Raw genomic sequence first — 19,044 nt, forward strand, 5'->3', positions numbered from 1 at the left:
CACCCCTAGGCAAATAGCTAGTATGGTTGGCATCTCATTAGGAGCAGCTCATACAATTCTGATCCGTAATTTGAAAATGAGAGAGATCTGTGTTAGATGGATTCCCCATCTGTTGACAGATGTTCAGAAAAAGGCACGCGTGCAATGCGCAAAACTGTTGCTTAAACAGTTTCCAAATTACAATGCACGGTCTTTCGCAAATGTCGTCACTGGCGAAGAGACATGGGTCCACTTTTTTGAGCCCAAACGAAAGATTCAGAAAAAAATATGGGCAACAAAGTTTGGCAAAAGACCTTGCATTGCAAAGCGGACCATGAGTGTTAAGAAGGTTATTATTATCTTTATTTCCTCCATAACTGAAGAGCATTTACATAATAAATATATAAGTACAGGAAAGGAACACATTATAAACACAATATAAATACGAACATTTGTCATAAGTAACTATAAATGTAACGTAGTATTAACGTTACAATAAATATACAAGTACATTCGTCGTGAAGAACAACAATATGGATATCAATATAATGTATATAACCGATTAAAACCAAACAGATGAAAAAAAAAGTAAAGAAAAAAAGCATTTGTGCTGATATTTTTCCATAAAACAAAGTAGCACACAGAATAACTCAAGTGGTTTAAATTGACATCATCATACATAGCGTCATCTTTTGGAAATGACGACAACGTTTACAATTTTTGGCATTCGTATTCAATTCTAGAGAACATCTTACTTTACGACACTTGACTAGTTTATGATAAATTGTGCAAAGTCACTTCCGTGTTTATATCAAATGGATTTAATTTTTAGAAAATGAGCTAATTGGTTTACACAGATTGTCGGTCATGGTAATTTTATCTATAATACATTTAAGATATACTGATTCTCATACTTTATGTTAGTTGTCAGCTGCATGGGCTGATGTAATATTTATAGAAGATTTGTGAGTTCTGGGGCCGTATTCATAAAACATTTTAAGTATAAGTATAAGAAATTGATTATTTACTCAAGTATTACTTACTAATAGGTAAGAAATTTATTTTACTTAAGTATATTTGTTATTCATAAAACAACTTAATAAGTAATTCTTGGCTTTTGTTGTGGACGAAAACATTAAAAAAAAAACAACAACATTAATTTCAGACAGATACAGCATGCACAATTATGTTTAAAGTGCTTTTATCTGAAAAACAACACTTTAATCGTACTCATGACGCCATTTTGTTTTCTGGCTAAAGTCATTTCTTACGTATCTTAAGTTTAAACTGTTTTATGAATAGGACTTAAGTTTTTTACATAGACTTAAGCAGAAATCACCACAAACGTAAGTAAAATCTTCAACTTAAGTCAAAACTTATACTTAAGATGCTTTATGAATACGGCACCTGGTCTTTGGGTTTCCCTTTGTGTATTGGGTCTAATGACCACATAGAGTAATTTAAAATTACAAATAAGACGGTTTATCAAACTTTTGGGGATAAAATAGATAATAGCCGAGAGTAGCAAGTAGTCATTATTTTAAGTCTGAGATAAGTTTTAGTTTAAATATGTAGTTTAAAACTTGTACAGACGGAGAAAAGTGATAAGTAAAATATTAGATTTATTTGTTCAAATGCTTTAAAGGTATACATTGATATTTTTAGCTCGACTATTCAAAGAATAGTCTAGCTATTCTACTCACCCTGGCGTCGGCGTCGGCGTCACACCTTGGTTAAGTTTTTGCATGCAAGTACATACAGCCATCAATTAAAGGCATATAGCTTTGAAACTTATTTTTTCTTTTTCTAGGTCAATTACCAACCTCTCTGGGTCAAGTCCCATAACTCTGACATGTATTTTGAGCAAATTATGCCCCCTTTTGGACTTAGAAAATTTTGGTTAAAGTTTTACATGCAAGTTACTATCTCCAAAACTAATGCAGATATTGATTTGAAACTTCACATGTGTCTTCGGGGTTATAAAAGTAGTTGATAGCAGCAAGTCCCATAACTCTGACTTTCATTTTGGCCAAATTATGCCCCCTTTTGGACTTAGAAAATTCTGGTTAAAGTTTTGCGTGCAAGTACATACAGCTATTTCTAAAAGGCATATAGATTTGAAACTTATTTTTTCTTTTTCTAGATCAATTACCAACCTCACTGGGTCAAGACCCATAACTCTGACATGTATTTGAGCAAATTATGCCCCCTTTTAGACTTAGAAAATTTTGGTTAAATTTTACATGCAAGTTACTATCTCCAAAACTAATGCAGATATTGATTTGAAACTTCACATGTGTCTTCGGGGTTATAAAACTAGTTGATAGCAGCAAGTCCCATAACTCTGACCTTCATTTTGGCCAAATTATGTCCCCTTTTGGACTTAGCAAATTCTGGTTAAAGTTTTGCGTGCAAGTACATACAGCTATTACTTAAAGGCATATAGATTTGAAACTTATTTTTTCTTTTTCTAGATCAATTACTAACCTCACTGGATCAAGTCCCATAACTCTGGCATGTATTTTGGGCAAATTATGCCCCCTTTGGACTTTGAAAATTCTGGTTAAAGTTTTACATGCAAGTTTCTATCTCCAAAACTAATGCAGATATTGAATTGAAACTTCACATGTGCCTTCGAGGTTATAAAACTAGTCGATAGCAGCAAGTCCCATAACTGATATGCATTTTGGTCAAATTATTCCCCCTTTTGAACTTAAAACTCTTTTGATATTTAACCTTTTTGGGTAATATTTTCCTGCTTCTGGGACAATATTTCGAATAGTCGAGCTTGGCTGTCTTACGGACAGCTCTTGTTTTTTTATTATTGTCGGACTCTCTGATGACAACAATTCAACAAATTTCGGGATATTAGGTCTTTTCCAATAATATGTATGTATATACTGAATTCTAAGCTCCTTAAAAAGTGTGCATTCTAAGAAAAAAAAATGAAATTCATCTTCTATTTTATTACAATATAAGTATTTTCTTTCGTTTCTTTCAATTTTTCTAGGTTTAAAAATATATCTTATAATTAAATTCTGAAAACAATTTATAAGTTGAGGCGCGTGTTGAATTGCTTAATTCTGCATTTCAGACTTGACTAAACTTATCCTTTAGTTTTTGTTTAAGTTCACTAATAAAAAGTTTTTCATTTCCTACTCCTTTAAATAACCAGACATAATAAAATCCTAAAGTCTTCAATGTGGATTTAACAGATTTTGCCCAATTGTTCTTATTTGTTTTTTTTCCAATGTCTTCAACCATCAAATTTTATAGATTTGTTTTATGTACTTTTTATTGTCGCTTTTAATTATTTTTAACCAGTAATTTATGACTCTGACTATTCTGTTATATTTGAGTGGCATCCTGCCGTATTCACCATATCTAAAGTTATTTTGTGTTTGTAGTTTAACAACACTGCCCACGCCCTCTAGCACCGGCTTAAGCAGTATTCAATCTTCAAATCTAAATGACTTGAACAAAAAATCAATGATCCCGAAGGACTAGAAAATATAACAAACACTGAGATGAAGTCGGGGCGACTTTTTACGGCCGCCACACAACACTTAACACCCGCTGTTGTGAAGTAAATAAAATCTGGAAAGTAGATCCCTCGGAAGCACCGAGAGCAAGGCAAACAGTAAAAATTGCAGACTCGGTTTGATTGAGCCTGTTCATGAGCAGTAATCGAAAATGCAACACTGCCCATGCCCCCTAGCATCGGCTTAAGCAGTATTCAATCTTCAAATCTAAAATCTAATCAATGATCCCGAAGGACCAGAAAATAAAACAACACTGAGATGAAGTCGGGGCGAAAGTCACAAATTATGGAACATGAATTGTGCTTCTGTCAAAAGTATAAAGTTTTGAATAATTTATTCATGATACATTCAAATAATGTTGTTCCCTGTAAATCAGGCTGAAAAACATATTCGACTATACTATCAGAACTTTTGACGTAAAGTGTCTCATCTACGATGAATCCGTACTCCGATATATGTCTTAAAACTCTAACGTTCCTTCCTATAGCTTTAATATGTTAAGCTCCTAAGACCACCGACTTAATCTTTTACCTAAATTTATCATTCGAGGCATTATATCCTCATGCTAATGTACAATGGAAGAAAACTAACATGAATTGTGGATTTGAAAAATTATCAGTGTACTAAACATTATGAAGTGTACGTGTTTATGAAAGTAATTTCCAAAGGATCGTCTTGTAGATTTGACAATTCGTGTTACTGTTTACAGAGAACGCGAGTCACTTTGAGTTGTCGTTGTAGGCAAAATTTTGTTCCAGTCTTAAAATTAAAAGATCTGTTTCCATGCCATTTAATCATTTAGTTACAAAGGAAAAGATTTGCACTAATTTATTTTGAATTTATCATATAAATTGTATTATTTCAATTTCCAAAATATTTTTCAATCCCATTAAATCATTCAGTTGTAAGGGAAAATAATTGTACTAATTGATATTGACTTAATCATAATGAATTGTATTATTTTCATTTCAAGAACAAAGGATTGCTCAGGATAAAGACCCAAGTATATCTGCGTTAGAATCTAGTCAGGTAAGACTCAAATTCTCACTTGTTTGTAGTACATATTACCGCTTTTAATATTTACCCGTGGTATATATGGGATACAATATACAGCATATCTATAAAAGGTACAGTACCCAACATAATTGTAAGGGGTACAATACTTAACATATATGTATGAACCTGTACGAAATTTTACAGCTCTAAAAGTCCTGTATTTTTGTTCAAAATTTCAAATTTACACCTGTAGACTGATTTCACATTTCTAGATTTTACTTTACGGCTTTAAAGCGACTTTTCGAATTATACAAATTAGATATAAAAAAATACGGCCGTAAAAAAAAAAGAGAAAGAAAAAGGACATGTAACTATACCTAAAGGATACCGATGTAGAAATGTTACAGGTGTTGAAAAGATGGCATTGTTTTAAGGGACGAAAGCAGAGGTACAAAACGTTTTGGTATGAATTGTAGTTCTCTAGAAAAGGTAGCAATTATTACACAAAGGCTTAATAAATTACCTAGTAAGTATAGAACAAAATGGAATATGCATGCAAAATTCAAGAGTTACGAAGTAAAACTGTTTATATAAAACTCCCTTTATCGTGAAAGTAATATATCTAAATGACTTGTTATACAGGATAACACTGTCATTCATCTAGCAGTCCTTAAATTGTTTTCCTTGATTTTCTCGTAACTAGATATTTTCCCATACTTTGATACGTATACATAGGTAGTAAGGATTGTTCTCTCACGCTTTCTTAACAAATGTTTTACCTTGCGAAACTCTGTAAGTTTTAACACTTAAAAATCGTGTTTGTTGACTAATTTCACTTACAGAAATGCCACACTTCCCCAGGGAATCTCTTGATTTGATCTTTCCAAATTGTTAAAATGCATAGTTTGCAGGACATAGGTACCTAGTCACATAAGCTTATAATACAGTTTTAGATGAGTTGTCTCCATTGTTTCCAAATATTTTACCAAGAATATTTCTTTTCCTGCTCAAATAAAACAGTTAAGTACATATATATTTTAAATAGGTAGTGGCTACCTTTTGTATTTTAGTTCCACTGCCTAACATGTACGTCACATAGCCACAAGAGATACATGTATTTTACTGGACGTTAATCATAGAAAGCGTTCGTTGTGACATTACGTATTGATATCTGCTAGTCTGACATAGCCCTTTTTAACGATTTTGTTGTTTTAGACATCTGCATTGTCAATAGTATGCAACGTTTGGTGTAATGTGAAAAAGGAGAAGATAAAACTATTAATTATATCTGAAATTGCGGTTTAGTAATTTCCGTTTAGGTTTAAAGTACGTGCGAAGGAAAGCATCCAAAAACTTCCAGTACGGCCATATATTTCATATTCAAATTGAAATTTTAATAGCTCGCGATTTATTTTTTAAGCAAATCAAAACAAAAAAGAAAATCATTTAAAAGGACTACAAAAAATTCTTTTCCACTGTTAGGATGATTTTCTATTATTACGATATTTAAAAGTGTCAATAAATGATTATGTGACTCAGGGAATTGTCTATGCCTTATATATCTTGAGCAATGAAATGGGTACAATCGCTAAGGTGACTGTCTTCTATTAGCTGATATTTGAATGTCCAGAGTGTTTTTCCTACTTGTGTAGGTGCGTTTGTATGCTTGTGAGTCTATAACGGTGCCCTACTATTTTCTTATGTGTTGCTTGTACGTTTTTCTATGTTATTCAGTTGATCGTAGTTATATGTTTATCTTTGGTACATGAGTGTCTGCGCTATTGTGGTTTACGTTGTAGTGCGACTGTTTCTAAAGAACATGGCATTCCCTTGTATATTCGTCCTTGTTCAACTTTCCCCTTCGGGTTCCTCGCCCCCACACCCCCCCACCCCGGACCCCATTTCGCCCTTTACCATTTCCTTCCCCTCCATCAATATTTAGCATGAATTAATATGTAATTGTTGGATGTTTGAAGCAACCCGTCTGAAATATTTTTCCATTACAGCTTCTTTTTGCTGTTGGCATATGCGTGGCTCTGGGGCTGTCTTTTTGGTGCTCTGTGTTTCCGAGAAATCTGCCCATACCTATTATCTTTTGTAGGAGAGCGGATATTTCCATCTTACATGTATTATTTACAGAAATTGCACACTATCTTTACAGTTTTTTTAAAAATATTCTTTCAGTGCGACGAAGACTCGATCAATCTCACCGATAACAAGCACTCTTTAGACGACTACCCGTAAGTAATAGAAATTACAATTCTTTTGAAGTATTCATAACAGAAATGCTGAACACTCTAAAATAAAGGTATTAAATACAGAAAACTCAACAAGTCATATTATATTTAAGATGTGATAGATTATCTCGCCAAGACTTTGTGATTTGTTGTTTAAAGTTAGAGCATTTGTCATGTGTTAACTATGGAAGGCCGGTGTGTCATGCTAATTGCCAAATGCTAAATGACAATTTCTTAATGCAAAATGCTATTTGACAAATGCTTAATGTCAATTACTGTACTTTTCAAATGATAAAAGCTAATAGTTAATTGAGAAATGCGAAACAATAAATGCCAAATGCTTATTGCTAAGTCCTTATTAAAAACAAGAGCTGCATATATCAGCTATAAATAGTCACTGGCCTTTGCTCTAGTAAAAACTTTTTTCTAAACATCTAAAGAGTAAAAAGTTTCGGTCCAATAGAACATGGCCGGTAGAACAAGTTATTGTTTTAAGTCAGACTGGTAGAATGTTATATGTCTTAAATAATTACAGAATACATTCATTAGGTTTAGTATGGAAGGTCGATGCGCCATGTTAATTGCCAAATGCTAAATGACAAATATTAATGATAAATGCCATTACTTAATATTAAATGCTACACATAAGATGCTATATGCCGTATAGGTAATGCTAAATGCGAAATGCCAAATGTCAAATGGCTAATGCTTATTGCCAAATATTTAATGTTAATCGTCAAATACTTCAACTTAAAATGTTAATGATTTGTATTTCTTAAACTAATGAAGCATGTCTTGATTATTTTAAAACAAATAATGTTCTACATGTCTGAACTGAAACAATATCATGTTCTACCGGAGATGTGAACATGGGACCGAAACTGTCTACACTAAAATGTTTCGAAACAACTTTTCTAACAGAAACAAAGTAATGTAACGAAGGCCAATGACTTTGAAAGGAAGATTTCATCCGATGGTACATATAGTTCTTTATTTGAAGTAGCAATTAGCAATAAGCTTTGGCATATATTATTTCGCATTTCGCAATGAACAATAAGCATTTATCATTTGACAAAAAATATTTGACTTAAGCAGTTTGCAAATAACATTTAGTAATTGCAAGTTAGCATTGGACATTTGTTATAAATTTAGCAATAAGCATGGTGAACCGGCCTTTAATAGCAATGAGATAGCCTTTCTTTCTTTCTTGCAGAAAGATATGATAACGATGGTATAATATAATCATAATTGACTAAACGATATTAATTCTAATCTTATTATCCAAGTATCGGTCATTTTTACAGATAGATTTGTTGAAAAAGTATAAACTAAAACAGCCTGAACCATTTGAGTTAACCTATTTAAACAATTTAAACTTTGATACATAATTTGTACGCTGGAAAATGACCATAAGCATATTTATCGATACTCAAGCTAGGTACACTGGCCAGATTTTAAATTGAAAGAAGCACATCCCAACCCAAAAGGAGCCTTTTAAACTTTTTACAAATACCATACATTTTTGAAATGAGGCTTTTGAAAAATGTGTACAATCACATGTAAAATTTCATCATATCTAACAGTCATGTGACATCAGCGACAAGACACGCTCCATCCAAGCAACTTATTCAGCAGAGTAAAGAAAACAGTAGGACAAAATAACCTCTTTGTTTTATTTAGAGAAAAAAAGTCAGCATTATTCATTGTTTGTCGTCTCTAAATGTTTCCGAATACTGAAGAAAAAGCACAGCTTATCATAATGCATAGGCTGGTCAAGTTGTGTTTGCTATAATGTGAGACTTAGATCTATTTATAATAGTGCATTCAACTATGAAAACAATACCCACAAATTCTACATATATCAGTTTGATTGACACTGAAAAAAACATCGTTACAGTGATGGCAGCTACGCATACTTCATGTCATTCAGAATCATATTTTTCCTGAATAACTTGACTATCATGCATGTTTGTTGGACTTTCACCTCAGTTGAAAATAATGGTTTTCAATGGTGAGTTATTGTTACCACCCTTTGCTGGTTGTCGTCCGTTAGTCCGTAAACAATTTTAATATTAACCTTTATAGACCTCTTATCTTTAGCACTTTTCATGAAACGTCCAGAGAATGTATACGGCTACATACAATATTCATCAGGTTCGATAATTTGGAGATGGTTCCTGAAAATTTCAAATTCAACTTCTAAAGTTTTCTTTCCCATGTGAAACGATAGCTTACTGCGCCAATTTACAATCTCCTAATGAAGGCAAAAATATTTTTATTATTTTTTAGCTCACCTGTCACACAGTGACAAGGTGAGCTTTTGTGATCGCGCGGCGTCCGTCGTCCGTCCGTCCGTCCGTGCGTGCGTCCGTAAACTTTTGCTTGTGACCACTCTAGAGGCCACAATTTTCATCGGATCTTTATGAAAGTTGTTCAGAATGTTCATCTTGATGATATCTACGTCAAGTTCGAAACTGGGTTATGTGCGATCCAAAACTAGGTCAGTAGGTGTAAAAATCCAAAATCCTTGTGACCTCCCTAGAGGCCATTTTTTCAATGGATCTTCATGAAAATTGATTGGTCAGAATGTTCATCTTGATGTAGGTGAAGTTTGAAACTAGGTTACGTGCGGTCAAAAACTAGGTCAGTAGGTCTAAAAGTAGAGAAACCTTGTTACCTCTCTAGAGGGCATACTTTTCAATTGATCTTCATGAAAATTGGTCATAATATTTACCCTGATGATATCTAGGTCAAGTTTGAAACTGGGTAACGTGTGGTTAAAAACTAGGTCAGTAGGTTAAATAATAGAAAAACCTTGTGACCTCCATAGAGGCCATATTTTTCAAGGATCTTCATGAAAATTGGTCATAATGTTTATCTTGATGATATATAGGTCAAGTTTGAAACTGAGTCATGTGCAGTCAAAAACTAGGTCAGTAGATCTAAAAATAGAAAAACATTTTGACCTCTTTAGAGTCCATACTTTTCAATGGATCTTCATGAAAATTGGTCAGAATGTTCACCTTAATGATATCTAGGTCAAGTTCGAAACTGGGTCACGTGTGGTTAAAAACTAGGTCAGTAATTCTAAAAATAGAAAAACCTTGTGACCTCTCTTGAGGCGATATTTTTCATGGGATCTGTATGAAAGTTGGTCTAAATATTCATCTTGATGATATCTAGATCAAGTTCGAAACTGGGTCATCTGCGGTTAAAAACTAGGTCAGTAGGTCTACGTCGTCCGTGTGTCCGTGCGTAAACTTTTGCTTGTGACCACTCTAGTTTAAGATCCAGCCTTGAAATTTGGATGACGTGTACAATTTTGCACACCAATCTTTAAACTGTCTTTCAGTGACCATAAATGTGACCTACTGATCTACTTTCTAACATTTTAGCATCAGTTTGCAATTTGAAACATGTGGTTCAATATACTCAGGTGAGCGATTCAGGGTCATCATGACCCTCTTGTTTAAAATTTACCATCTAAAATATCTGAAGAAAAATGGACAACTTCTGTATTCTGAGTTTTTCATTGGGATTTCACCAATCAAAGTCTATATCAGATGTCTTGAAAAGTTTATAAACTCAACAGACTTTTGTGTAAGCGTCTAAATTTTAATTTCTTTTGACTATCCATGGGCAAGCGTTTAAAACTCATTTGAGTGAGAGAGAATCATTTGCTCTTTATTATGAGCTTACCAAAACCATACCAGAGTTTAATCTGAAAGAAGTTATTGAAGATTTTTTGTTTTACCTCCCGCCAGATTCTAGTCCTTTCATTGGTTGAGTAGTGTCACTTGGTTGCCCTCTATATTTCTATAGAGGGTCAGTGGGTGACCCTACATGAGAATACGCCGAACCATTACACAAAAGGTATTTTAAATCAAAACTATTATAATATAAGAGCTGAAAAACAAAGGCTAATATTGTTTTACTTTGTGCCCGACCTCTCTGTTCTGCTGAACATTAATGAATAATTTTAATTTGCTACCAAGTGAAATTTTGTCCGAAGTTCAGTTGCATGCCGGATTACCCATCCTCGCCAAGCAAACGATAGACGTGACTTATACACACGCCGCTTGACAGAACAAATAGGCAACCTGTTTATTCGATGATTTTATTCAATAACACTCCATTCCAGATGCAATATACTCCTAAATTTAAGTGCAGAAAGCTAAAATCCTGAACAAACGCTAACATGAGTCACTTTCCGTTTCTCCAAGCGTTTCCGTTATAAAAACTTTTTTGTAGTAATTGCAAATACGGTATGCATACACTATACATTTGTACCATGGTCTAACGTACCTAATAAAAGCACGTTTTTAAAAATAGTTGCATAGATATGTCTTTTTTAGCTCACCTGTCTGTCGTCTGTCTGTCGTCCGTCAACATTTAGCTTGTGTATGCGATAGAGGCTGTATTTTTCAACTGATCTTCATGAATTTTGGTCAGAATGATTACCTTGATGAAATCTAGGCCGAGTTCGAAAATGGATCATCTGGGATCAAAAACTAGGTCACTAGGTCAAATCAAGGAAAAACCTTGTGTATGTGATAGAGGCTGTATTTTTCAATTGATCTTCATGAAATTTTGTCAGAATGATAACCTTGATGAAATCTAGGCCAAGTTTGAAAATGGGTTACCTGGGGTCAAAAACTAGGTCACTAGATCAAATCAAAGAAAAACCTTGTGTATGCGATAGAGGCTGTATTTTTTAATTGATCTTCATGAATTTTGGTCAGAATGATTAGCTTGATGAAATCTAGGTCGAGTTTGAAAATGGGTCATCTGGGGTCAAAAACTAGGTCACTAGGTCAAATCAAGGAAAAACCTTGTGTATGCGATAGAGGCTGTATTTTTCAATTGATCTTCATGAAATTTTGTCAGAATGATTACCTTGATAAAATCTAGGCCAAGTTCGAAAATGGGTCATCCGAGATCAAAAACTAGGTCACTAGGTCAAATCAAAGAAAAACCTTGTGTATGCGATAGAGGCTGTATTTTTCATTTTATCTTCATGAATTTTTGTCAGAATGATTACCTTGATAAAATCTAGGCTGAATTCGAAAATGGGTTATCTGGGGTTAAAAAGTAGGTCACCAGGTCAAATCAAAGAAAACCCTTGTGTATGCGATAGAGGCTGTATTTTTCAACTGATCTTCATGAAATTTTGTCAGAATGATAACCTTGATGAAATCTAGACCAGTTTTGAAAATGGGTCATCTGGGGTCAAAAACTAGGTCACTAGGTCAAATCAAAGAAAAACCTTGTGTTTGCGATAGAGGCTGTATTTTTTAATTGATCTTCATGAATTTTGGTCAGAATGATTGCCTTGATAAAATCTAGGTCAAGTTTGAATATGGGTCATCGGGGATCAAATACTAGGTCACTAGGTCAAATCAAAGAAAAACGTTTTGTATGCGATAGAGGCTGTATTTTTTAATTGAGGTTGATGAAATTTAGTCAGAATGATTGCCTTCATCAAATCTAGGTCAAATTCGAATATAGGTCATCTTAGCTCAAAAACTAGGTCACTAGGTCAAATTGAAGAAAATGCTTGTTTACACTTAAGAGACCACATTTTTTTTATCCAATCTTAATGAAAATTGGTCAGAATATTTGTTTCCATGAAATCACTATGTCAAACATGTTTTCACTGTTATGGTATGTTTATCAGGTGAGCGACCTAGGGCCATCTTTGCCCTCTTGTTTGCAGTTATTCTCAAAACAAGATGGCGTCGTTTTAAGAAAAAATCCAAAAAGTAGTCTGCCAAGCTTTATTAAGTCACTGACCTGATAAAGCAAAATTTATCTGACCCATTGATTTTTGCCTTTATTTTGCATGAAGGTAGGATAAAAGTAATTAAGTGGTCGATAAAACAAATCAATTATTGGGTTTGTTACTTCGCCTCGCCCTCTATAAAGCATACTGACCCTACATATTTCCGTAGTGGGTCAGTAACAAACCCAATAATTAATAATAATGTAAACAAAGGTTTATAGCGTTTTACAATCACTGTTGTTCCACTGATGAATATATTCAAAGCTGGTGATACTTGTTATAATGAATTGTCTGGACATATTGCTAAATGCAATAAAGCCAAGACGTAAATATTCTTTTTGTTGTTGTAAATTTTCAAATAAAAAATGACATTGATGCATTTCTCAATTTGAATGCAGCTAAACTTTTTGACATGGCCTCAGGACGATTAATAAAATGATTGTTAAGTCGTAAGCTATAAGATTTTTTTTTCAATTTTGATCACTGCTTTCATATTCGCCTCAGTTTATTGGTCAATTCAGAGTTTTCACCCGTAAGTCTTCTTGGGTAGATACCGTCTCTATATAATGGACTAAATTGCTCCAGTAACATAAGAGGTATGGCTTTTGAATTAGTTACACTTACCATGTATGTTCTTTATTCTTAGAATATTTTAATAATGGGCAATATACTTATCATATAGCTAGTCAATATGTACACGCTAATTACTTGATATGACCGAACCAGTTCTTTTCAACTGTAGTCCTTTGCTCTGATGACACTCGCCTTAAAATTACAGCAGTTAAGTCGTGGGTTTAATAAACAATATAATGTCCTATTATAGTTATATGGTTATAAAATAAACATTAATGTTTATACTGGTAGATACATAAAGCAATCTGAAATAGTAACTGCATGGGGAAACTATTTAATGATTACTTTGTCTGAGTGGTTAGTTGAATAAGTAATTGTGTTATATATGATAAAATACTATAGCAAGAAGTCACAGTAGAAATGAAGCACATTTGAATCAAAAAGAATTAAAATACCTTACATATGAGTTAAAATATCAAAATTTAAATGAAGAAGAAACGAAAACAAACTGATTTTCATAATAAACAATACCTACGAAAGTAGCAATGAAAGGCGTTCATTTTCTCTCACGTTTCTAAACATTCTGCATAAATGATAAATCAATGTTTGCATGTTTGCAAGTAAAAATCAGCTTCGTTAAATATTTAAAGAAGTCTTGTTTTTTTTTCTTGATACCACACGTCTAAGTTCAGATAATCGGAGTAGTAAGAATAGCATTATTTCATATTGTTGACACATTGTAGACTTCATTTCTCCAGCATTGCTCATGAAACCACACAGAATGTGTACGGTCGAAAGATCACGAACAATTTTAATAATAAGCAAGGCTATAATTTACAGACAGCTAAAACTAATGGATTTACTGACATTAATATAGTATCAATCTTGATATAATTTTTCATCTTAGAGTACATATATTGAAATCTTAAGTGATAAGCTGATATAATTATTTAACTGAGAGATATTGAGCAAAGCACTCCTATTTTGTTGAACCAAATATAATGTTCATAGATTTTTTAACAATATATAAATTTTCGTATCGTATATAATCTTTAAATAAAGATCGATTCTTTTTCGTCTTATACTAACATGATATATTGCAATATTGGATAAGGAATGACAGAAATTAGATTTGCAAATATATTTTTTTTATATATTTATTCATGCATGTATATATAAAATGGTTCATTTTTACTGAAATTCTGTTTTAGATGGTTCTTCGGTAAACTTCCCAGGGAAGATGCAAACGAGCTTCTAAGGCACCAGCCTGATGGAACTTTCCTAATGAGGGAAAGTGAAACTCGCCCAGGAAACTTTGTCATTTCCGTAAGATATGGACAACACAAAGACGGCGTAATACACTCACTTATAAGTAGCAAGCATGGAACATTTTTTCTTCAGCTTGGTAGCAACAAGGATACTACATTTGAGACCCTGTCCGACTTGCTAGAGGTACTCTGATATTAAAGTGTTACGTTGACAAGAACAACCATAACTCAGGGGTTTAATTAAGGGCCGGGGGCGAGGGCGGAGGTGCGACTTTCGCCTGCTATAGTGGTCTGCAGCTCCGACTACTTTTCCTTTTTTTAAACAAATTCTATATGAATGAAGCCCTAGATCATCCTCCACTTCCACATTCTACTTTAAGAATGAATGAAACCCCTGAGTTTAAGACATATGCTATTTCAATCATTTTGGTACTTCATGAAAGTGTCTCTGTATATGCATTTAGACAAGGTTTATGCTCATTAACATACTAATTGTTGTGTAGTTAATTTAAGGTATTCTGTCCATAACAGAAAACCTTCTGTCAATTCCAATTCTAATGAGTTGTTGCGACAAATTTGCAGGATATCAGCTATGCCTACATACAATCGATAAATAAGTCTTAACTACATTTGACTTTTGTGCACATACATGTGTATTAATGGCTGTAGGCTGGTCGGTTTTAATTTTAGGGGTTGAACTTATTCTTACATAAACATTTTGGTGTGTAATAAGTAGTAAGCAAGGAAATGAAACACAGTAAAAAAGTAATATCTTGGCACATTTTTGTTATATTGCATCTGGAATTCTGGAGTAGATCTAACGTCTAATCTGTATTGTGGCCGTTATTATTAGCCATATGCTAAATGTTTGCTTTGAATATCAGGAAACACATTCTAAGATTTCTAGCAAGCACTCGTAGACTACGTTAAGTATTTTACCATCTTTCCAAAAAGCATTTTGTTGTCAAAATTCAGAACATAGGAGTCAAAATTTAGAACATTATTATTATTAATATAGAATTCCTTACCCAATTTGTAAATACATATTTCTAAAACAAACACCCGCATTTGAGTTAAAAGGGGCTGAACATCAAACACTTGTGTCTCAAAGGCAGAAACAAGAAGGAAAAAAAAACATTCAAAAGGGATTTGTAAAACAAAAAATATATTCACACTGTTACTGCAGATGGGTGAGGTACTTGATAACATATTGATGTTTGCTCGACATTCGTCAGCAGTTACAGCAATTATTTATAAAACGCTTCTTGAACTGCATTATTATGTAATGCATGCATGTAAATAAAGAAATGCTACTGCTAATTCTTTTAATTGATTTTATTTTAGATGAATATGCAATACTTTGTTTAATTAAAATCTTTTGGAAGCTCCCCTTAAATATCATTTGATTTTCAAAGCTTGGCTTGGATTTCTTTTGAGGACTTTTTTCTTGTATTGCATAAATTACCTAAATATTATGAATCATCAGCTAAATTTTAAGTTTGAATTAGCTTAAGGTTCTGAAATTATTTCTAGTAATATAATCGGCCTACTGTAGAATGACAGACAAATGGACATGGACAATATCAAATTTATATTCCTTCAACAGATAAAAGGTGGGAGAGTAAATTTTGACAATCTATGTTCAAACTAGGCAGCTGCATTTACATGCATAAGACTTTGATAAATCGTAAATGAACACTCAAGAAAGCAAGTTTTGAAAATAAAAGAGTAATTTTAAGAACAAGTAAAATTTGTTATCGTACCGATTGCCACATTCTCTACACTACTCAGTTTAAATTAAAAAAATTCATTGTCAATGAAAAATGTTGCCGAATGGGAAATTTCCCAATATTTGAAAATATCATATATAAACTATTGACCCTATGGTCGAGTGCCATTAGACAACAGAATTGCAAGTAGCCTTCAATACAGTTTACGTAAATCGGATACAGCCCTTCAGCACTGGCTCTTTCTCTTGCTCACAAATGTGTACATATACAGATGAAAATGAAACCCGTCAATAAAGCACGTAGGATATACAGTAGTAAAACAGACTTTCAACAAAATCTGTACAGTGACTTTTAAATTCTTATTTTACGTAAATTAGGGCGAATTAGTATAGACACTACTGTCTGATAGAACCAATCCTATTTGACAACTTTCAAAAGTTCTCACGTCAGGAAATGCTTTCACTCTGCAAATCTAACTGAAAGGGTAAAAGTATAACTATTTCTGAGTGGATCTTAATTGCCAGTTTTGGCTCTTTTTCTACCATCTTGAACCGTCCCCTGTTTAATTAGAATTTCAGGTTAAAGTTTTGATACACTTTCACACTATCTCTGAGTCAGTTATTACAAAATGGATTTGATTCAAACTTAAAACAGTTGTTCCACCTTATCACCCACATCATATGACAAAAGGTGCAGTGCATAACTCTGGCACTAATATTTCCTGAATTATGCCACCTTTTACTTAGAATTTAATTTTAATTTTGATGCATTTTCACTATATCTCAGTTATTACTAAATTTATTTGATTCAAACTTTAAGTAGTTGTTCCACATGCATCACCCACATCATATGACACAAGGTGCATAACTCTTGCACCAATATTTTATGAATTATGACCCTTTTTTGCTTATTATTATTATACTTATATAGTGTTTTGATACACTTTATCTTACCTCTCTTATTACTTGATATTTTTGGCACAGCCTCAAAAAAACAAAGAAAAGTATCAAACAGGGAATGCCACGCACTAAAAGCGCAGCCTCCTCAAAACGAACCCCCCAGCACGCAAACGCGTGCACCACATACACACGCACACTCAACCAACACATAAGGACAAAACGAACAACACACAAACACACGCCACACACACTCAAAGCCAACACACAAGGACAAAACGAACAACACACACACGCACACAAAATCAACACACAAGGACAAAACGAACAAACAAAGGAACACAGTGGGGCACCGCCCCGGAACGGCCAGCGGCAAAAACACCATCGGGAAGCCCAAACCGGTTTCAAGTCAAACTATTGTGTAATATCTTCATCCACCATTTGAGTCATTAAACACTCCCGGGTCAGCTCCAGTCAGCTAAAAATAAGTAAGACCCAAAATTGTAGTGGTGGTGTATGATCTAAGATTCCAGGACAAATTCTGTCATGGTAGTATTTAATTATGAACTAATTATGACAATGCTATACAAATGACAGCATTGTAGAAAGAACATTGAAGTTTAAAAATGAATAAAAAAGATAATAAATGTCACAGATTCAACTTATACCTCTTAAGTAAGAAAAGTTGTGATTTGAAAACTAATTTCATATATTCTTCTAAACATTGTCTGTCTTATAAAATTCCATTATTTACGAAAAGTCATAAATATTAAACATAATGTGTTGAAAAACTGTGTTATGTTTAAGCCATTTAATGAGCATGTATTATTAAACATGTGTTACTCTGCCATATAGCATTATTCTAAGACAGAGTGACTACTATTTTATACAATGAAATGTCAGTCAGTTGTTTCGGCGTCAGGACATATTCATGTATATTTCCACTTAATAGGGAGAGCGCAGTTCTACGGCGTATGCTGTCCATGACGATTTGATAAAAAGATACTGTGTCCGAAATTTTTCGTCCTCCAGATCTGATTCGTGTGGACAGGTTAGTACTGTATGGCGGAGCATCCAGGAACACTGGACAGTTTAATTGATTGAAATACTGTTGAAAATGGAACTCAACACAAAACAAACAAAGAAGTATATATAAGTTGTAAAATAAAAATGCATTTGACTGAACAGAATTCTTCCAAAACTATAGTTTGTACATTTATCTACAATTACGCCGTTCCACCTATTATTATCGAGACCAGTACCTCGTTTCCATTGTATGTTATATCTCGGACAGTCATACACCGCAGGAATCTTGTCTGCTTCCACCAAGGAAATCACATGACGATGGCAAAACCATGTGATCACGTTTGTAAACACCTACCACAATGTGAATAAAACGCTTAGCGTAATCTACAGGCAAACTACCATATATGCCACAATCTTTAAGAACATAATGAAAATATATAATTACAATCTGTTTATGTTTTACTCTAAGCGATTGGTCAAATTCTTTGACAGTACTTATTCAAAATACTTTCAAATACTTTCATTGTTTACATTTTAACAGTTGCACGTAGGAAGACAGTTTAGTATTACTGTATTATTGTTGTTTTTATACTCGTATTACAAGCAAAATGTATAATATCTAGCTATTGGGATTTGAAAACTGTACAGCAAAATTCAAATCTTAAAAAGTAGAAATTACATTTTCTCTTTGAACTGCTTGACGGTTCTGCATCTAAAGCATCTTGTAAGGTCCTCTAGCACCGTTTTCCATATGGGGTCGCATAGCCCATTAGGGATTATAAGGGCCGCTAGAGCTAACAAAAATAGAAAAACATTTAAACAACTTCTGCTCATGAACCGCTTGATGGCGCATCATCGTTCTGGTATGTGGCAACGACCTAATCTCACGAACTGCTTGTTATATCTACATTAAACGTGGTCTGTAGCATCATTACAAAGTCTTCTCCTATATTTCTTAAAAATGACACTCTTGGCCGCTTTAGGGACCGCTTGGGCTAAAAAACATACATTTAAA

At 33.5% G+C, this 19,044-nt stretch overlaps 1 protein-coding gene across 3 annotated transcripts in view; it reads left to right on the forward strand.

Annotated features, from left to right (window-relative positions):
- Positions 1-19,044, forward strand: part of LOC123559656 (uncharacterized) — a 47,103-nt gene that overhangs the window by 19,241 nt on the left and 8,818 nt on the right. For 2 of the 3 annotated variants that reach the window (XM_053552516.1, XM_053552517.1), the window contains 3 exons: positions 4,495-4,550; positions 6,702-6,757; positions 14,321-14,561. In XM_053552516.1, coding sequence (XP_053408491.1) covers positions 4,495-4,550; positions 6,702-6,757; positions 14,321-14,561 — 353 coding nt within the window. Of the gene's footprint in view, positions 1-4,494; positions 4,551-6,701; positions 6,758-14,320; positions 14,562-19,044 lie in introns of those variants that run through there. The other variant, XM_053552518.1, reaches the window with a different exon arrangement.

Source organism: Mercenaria mercenaria, chromosome 10 (assembly GCF_021730395.1).
Source record: "Mercenaria mercenaria strain notata chromosome 10, MADL_Memer_1, whole genome shotgun sequence".
NCBI lineage: Eukaryota > Metazoa > Mollusca > Bivalvia > Venerida > Veneridae > Mercenaria > Mercenaria mercenaria.